This window comes from Octopus bimaculoides, chromosome 22, assembly GCF_001194135.2.
Source record: "Octopus bimaculoides isolate UCB-OBI-ISO-001 chromosome 22, ASM119413v2, whole genome shotgun sequence".
In the NCBI taxonomy this organism is placed as follows: domain Eukaryota; kingdom Metazoa; phylum Mollusca; class Cephalopoda; order Octopoda; family Octopodidae; genus Octopus; species Octopus bimaculoides.
In genome coordinates, this window is record NC_069002.1 from 12,839,365 (window position 1) to 12,845,650 (window position 6,286).

Genomic DNA, 6,286 nt, shown 5'->3' on the forward strand with positions numbered 1-6,286 from the left:
ATTAACGTGCAAGTGTCTGAGCACTCCACAGACACTTGTACCCTGAACGTAGTTCTTGGGGATATTCAGCGTGACACAGTGTGACAAGGCTGACCCTTTGAATTACAGGCACAACAGAAACAGGAAGAAAGAGTGAGAGAAAGTTGTGGTGGAAGAGTACAGCAGGGTTCGCCACCATCTGCTGCCGGAGCCTCATGGAGCTTTTAAGTGTTTTTGCTCAATAAACACTCACAACGCCCGGTCTGGGAATTGAAACCGTGATCCTATGACCGCGAGTCCGCTGCCCTAACCACTGGGCCATTGCACCTCCACTTCTGAGGAGAGTACTTGAGTTTAAAGTGAATGAACCGCGAAAGCGAGGTCAACCAAAGGAAACGTGGAAGGGGACAGGTGGAGGAGGAGATTGGGAGGGTTGGCTTGCAGAGGGAGGACACCCAAAACTGGGTGAGATGGTGAGATGGTGTGAGAGTGGTTGCTGTAAGAGTGAGGTAGATCTGGCCACTCCTGTTAACAAGGATAAAGCTGGATTTAAAATACTGGACATCAATCGACTATAGGCACAAAGCCTGAATTTGGTGGGAGGGTGAGATAGTCGATTACATCAGCCCCAGTGATAAACTGGTACTTATTTTATTAACCCCCAAAAGGCAAAGTTAAACCTCGGTGGACTTAAATCAGAGCATAAAAATGGATGAAAAGTTGCTAAGCATTTTGCCTGACAGGTTAACGATTCTGCCAGATTACCACCTTTTGGTTGATCTACATATTGTTTCCAATAACTTACTAACTAAAATATTCCCTATTTTTCAGACCGTACAGAAGAGTTAAGTCATGGCTATAAATTGTTCCTGAGTGATTTATATGGAGAAAATATATTCGTTGCAAGTGGTAAGTATGATAATCGGATCTCGTTTAATCTAATAATTAGTCAGCATTACAGAATACTGACCATTGTAGGGAGCTCATTTCACTGTCTAGTTGCAGCCAGTTCATTTCAGTAGTATCCATGATTCTACACACACACACACACACACACACACACACACACATATAAATATGTATATTTATATATATGTATATAGATATGTATGTATATATGTCCTGTTTTCCATTTTTTCTCTCGTTCTTTGCATATTTAACTCATTTGTTTTCGTATTTCATGTTGTTTGCTGTCGGTGATGTCCTGTACCCATATATACATACATATATATATACATATATTACCTCGGTGAGGCCTAATGTTCAAAGGTCATGCTTCACCACCTCATCTCATGTCTTCCTGGGTCTACCTCTTCCACAGGTTCCCTCAACTGATAGCGTGTGACACTTTTTCACACAGCTATCCTCATCCATTCTCACCACATGACCATACCAGCGCAGTCGTCTCTCTTGCACACCACATCTGATGCTTCTTAGGTCCAAATTTTCTCTCAAGATACTTACACTCTGTCGTGTATGCACATTGACATTACACATCCAGCGGAGCATACTGGCTTCATTCCTTGCGAGCTTACGCATGTCCTCAGCAGTCATGGCCTATGTTTCACTGCCATGTAGCATGGCTGTTTGTACACATGCATCATAGAGTCTACCTTTTACTCAGAGCGAGAGGCCCTTTGTCACCAGCAGAGGTAGGAGCTCTCTGATCTTTGTCCAGGCTGTGGCCAGCAGAGCTGATTCAGCACCAGACATCCTGGCTAATCCAAGTGATATATATAGACATGCATGCGCACACATGCACGCACGCACACATGCACGCACACACACACACACACACAAAGAGAGACCATGTGCATGTGTTTTGACACTGATTATGAATATCAACATTAAAGTTAAGGGAAAGGACCTCAGGGATGCCTTCTGCATGTTTAATGCACTTCAAGTACAATTTTGCATCTCTCATAGAGTGAGTTTACTGTTGTGTCTTCTTTCTGTCTTAATTTAGATGACAAAGCTGAAGACATTCACAAGTTCCTGGCTGACCAATTCTCCAAAGACAATCTTCATTCTTATGAGTTGATAATTGAAAGGTAAATCAGATAAACTTAGCTTATGGTTAATGATTAACAGTTAATGATTGTAGTGCTGTAGTGTGCGTTTGGAGGTGTGAATGTATATGTGTGTATGACTGAGCGTATGGATGTGAGTGCATATATATGTATGTGTGTATGCATGTTTGTGTTTGCAAGAGTGTGTGGATGTGTATGTTCATGTTAGTGTGTTAGTGTGTGCATATATGATTGTGGCAGAGTGTATGAGTTAGAGAGAGAGAGAGAGAGAGAGAGAGAGAGAGAAAGTGTGTGTGTGTGTGTGTGTGTGTGTGTGTGTGTGTGTGTGTGTGTGTGTGTGTGTGTGTGTGTGTGTGTGTGTGTGATTGAGTGAGTGTGTGTATGCATGCCTAAATTTGAGTTTCTCTGTAACACATATTTCTGTATCTCTTTTTCTCAATATCCTCCCAACCATGTATGTATGTATGTATGAGGAATCTTGAGTTGCGCATGAGAACATAAAGAGGGATGTCAGGAAGGGCATCGTTGTTGCACTTCAAGATGGTAAGGGTCTTCCTATGACACTGACATGCAGTGTCTGTTCAAGACCCTGTCTCAGTAAAGCTGGACTCAAGAGTTGTCTTCGTAGTCATAAAGTGAGACAGATGATTGACAACCAGGCCGCTGGTGGTGGTGCTACACACCATACTAATCATATCTGTCAGGTATGTAGAAGGGAGTGTAATTCGGCGGGAGGACTTAAACGACACGCAAAGGTACATGAAGCCCAGTTACAACTACAGCTGGCTGTTGCCGGTAAAGGTCTTAGCTGCCAATTCTGTACAAGACATTGTAGATCTTTAGCTGGGCTAAAAAGTCACATTCGATCACAGCACTGTTAACAGTTAAGCCTCGTGCAATGGTCATACTGGATAACGAGGGGGAAGCCATCATGTATGTATGTATGTATGTATGTATGTATGTATGTATGTGCACACACACACATATAATTATACATATATACCCTTTACATACATATTTATATATACATCTATTTTTTTCCATGTCACCAACAGAATTATTAATGAGGAAATGAGAAGTCTTGACAAAACGTAAGTTGACTAAATTTCTAATCAATCATTATCTTATTTAACATTTAACATCAAGTTATATTAATTATTAATGCTTAAAATGTTTGATGGGAAACAGCAGGTGTGTTTTTTTTATTTGTCATTTCTCTATACATACATACATATATTCATAAATACACTCTTACATACATACATACATACATACATACATACACACACACATACATACATACATACATACATACATACACACACACATACATACATACATACATACATACATACATCATCATCATCCTTATCATCGTTTAACGTCCACTTTCCATGCTGGCATGGGTTGGACGGTTTGACAGAGAACTGGACAGCAGGGAGGCTACACCAGGCTCCAATCTGATTTGGCAAGGTTTCTACAGGCAACACCCTTCCTAACGCCAACCATTCCAAGAGTGTAGTGGGAGCTTTTTATGTGCCACCAGTATAGGAGCTAGACAGGCGGCATTGGCATCGGCCATGCTTGAATGGTGCTTTTTATGTGCCGCCGACATGTGTGCAAGTGAGACGGCACTGGCGTTGGCCACACTTGAATGGTGCTTTTTATGTGGCACCAGCATGGGTGTCAATCAGGCAGCACTGGCATTGGTCACAACTATGATTTCACTCAGTTCAACAGATCTTCACAAGCACGGCATATCGACCAACAACTGATGGGTGCTTTTAAACAGGCCAGTTATGCAACCCCAATGATGGAGCTTTGTGTCTTTGTTAGAAACCAGCTTCTTCCTCAAAAGAAGAATTTAAATGCCGTAAAAACAGAAGAGAACACACATACATGTATGCACACACACACACACACACACACACACACATATAGCCATCTAAGAATTCACAAGTTGGAAAAAATATGCTGTTTTATATTTGTCAATAGAGTGGTTGTATTGATTAAAATGTACAATATATATCTAACAATAAAGAGTGGTTGCCATATTTTCTTCCATAACTGCCATCTCTGAAGAGTGCAGAGTTGCACAATCAGGCTGTTATCTAACATCCTGTTGAATGCCTAGTATGAAATATATCAGCAGTAATGGATATATAATACTGTACACTTTGATTAATATACATCTATGATGGTCTTCTGCTTAGTTTCTGTCCCCCAATTTCACTTACCAGGCATTGGTTGGCTTTGGTCTATTGAGAAGAGTTACCCAAGGCACTACACAGTAAAACTTAACCTGAAACCTTGTGGTTGCAAATTGTACACAACCATGTTTATGCCTCCAAATCTTAGTTCTTTTTTTTTTCCTTTATCATTCAGATTACTCTATCAAATGTTGTTGGCACTCCGTCACTTACGACTTCGAGGGTTCCAGTTGATCCGATCAATGGAACAGCCTGCTCGTGAAATTAACGTGCAAGTGGCTGAGCACTCCACAGATATGTGTACCCTTAACGTAGTTCTCGGGGAGATTCAGCGTGACACAGTGTGACAAGGCTGACCCTTTGAATTACAGGTACAACAGAAGCAGGAAGTAAGAGTGAGAGAAAGTTGTGGTGAAAGAGTACAGCAGGGTTCGCCACCATCCCCTGCCGGAGCCTCGTGGAGCTTTAGGTGTTTTTGCTCAATAAACACTCACAACGCCCGGTCTGGGAATCGAAACCGTGATCCTATGACCGCGAGTCCGCTGCCCTAACCACTGGGCCATTGCACCTCCACCCTATCAAATGTAATGCTTATTTATTCACATTGCTTTAAATTAATCATGGCTTATCTCACAACTTTGAGATTTCAATGATGTGATTGTTTATTTTCAGAATGAAATTGTAGAATTGATGAGAAACTACAACTAGTCAGTTTGAATGCAAAACTGGTAGAATATTTGGGTCAGATATGACTTAAAGATTAAATATAATTGTCACTTGGATTTCTTTTTCCCTTCTTTCTTTAAATTTCTTCCTCTTCCCTTTATCTTTTATTTTCTTTCTTTCATTTCATTCCAGTTCTCCAGTTGACATCTACTCATTCTTTAAAGAACTCTCCTCACTGATTTGCTTCACTCTGTTCCTTGGCATCGATGCCTCCCAGTCAAAGGAACTCATTCAGGAACTGACGGATTTAACAACAATCCAATGGCATGGTAGGTGGAAAATTTAGATATTTCAGTTTTTTTGTTTGTTTTTTTTTTATAGAAGACCACAGCAATGAAAATAAAACATTAAATATCAATAATCTCTGATGATATTGAAATGTCATCTCAGAAACATATAATTAGTCCTGATATTTCAGGTAAAATATCTCCTTATGAAATAGTTCATTTCTATCTTTTTGCTTTGCAAGATTCTTGATGTGAACTCATGTATTGAAACACATTCTGTTGTCACTTGGGAAGGTCCATTATGCCAATGATAGACACATGCATGGCTCTATTTCACTTCTTTATTTTTTATTAGTCAAATGGTTAACCATTTAACCAATTAACTAATTGGTTGATCTCATTAATGGCATGTCTTCTCTTCTCCAGAAGAGAACAAAAGAGATAAATTATATGTCCATTAAGATGTTGTGTGGATTCATTGTGATTGGTTAGTTACAACTGGGAAATGTACTACCTTCCCATGATACCTATTTACAGGAATCATGAGAAGGTAACAGAAGGACTGGAATAATTGAGAGCTGACTGTGAAATTTCTGATGTTGGCAGTTGTAACATTTAAAGAATTATCAAGAAAATGTTCTGGATTTTTCTCAATAGGAATCACAACCTTTCCATTGAATGTCCATGTCAGAAGACACAGTTCTCTAAAATTTCGAAGAGCATCAGATGCCAAGGTAAGAAATTTTATTTGTGTTTTCGTCATCAACTTTGTCTTTCATCATTTCAGGGATCGTTAAAATAAGTACTGGTCAAGTACTGTGGTCAATTTAATCGACCAGCACTCTCCTCTAAAATTTCACAACTATTATTATTGTTGTTGTTGTCATCATCATCATCATCATCATCATCGTCATCGTCATCATCATCATCATCATCGTTATCATAAACGTATCATAATGACTAATATTTAGAACACTGTCACTGGGTCCTGCAAGACAATCACTTGCTTTAGCAGGGAAAAGGGCCAAAGGAAACATTTGTTCTTGGATTTTAGTCAGGTGGTTGGTCCTGCCAGTAGTCATATTCTTGTCTCAAGGCTTAAGTGATGCCAGCT

The 6,286-nt window shown here is 39.9% G+C and overlaps 1 protein-coding gene across 1 annotated transcript in view; it reads left to right on the forward strand.

The window, feature by feature from the left end:
• LOC106881180 (uncharacterized) overlaps window positions 1-6,286 on the forward strand; it is a 19,283-nt gene that overhangs the window by 4,822 nt on the left and 8,175 nt on the right. The window contains exons 3-7 of the mRNA XM_014931470.2: window positions 811-888; window positions 1,946-2,030; window positions 3,065-3,100; window positions 5,078-5,214; window positions 5,830-5,906. Of these exons, the coding sequence (XP_014786956.1) occupies window positions 811-888; window positions 1,946-2,030; window positions 3,065-3,100; window positions 5,078-5,214; window positions 5,830-5,906 (413 nt within the window). The remainder of the gene's footprint in view (window positions 1-810; window positions 889-1,945; window positions 2,031-3,064; window positions 3,101-5,077; window positions 5,215-5,829; window positions 5,907-6,286) is intronic.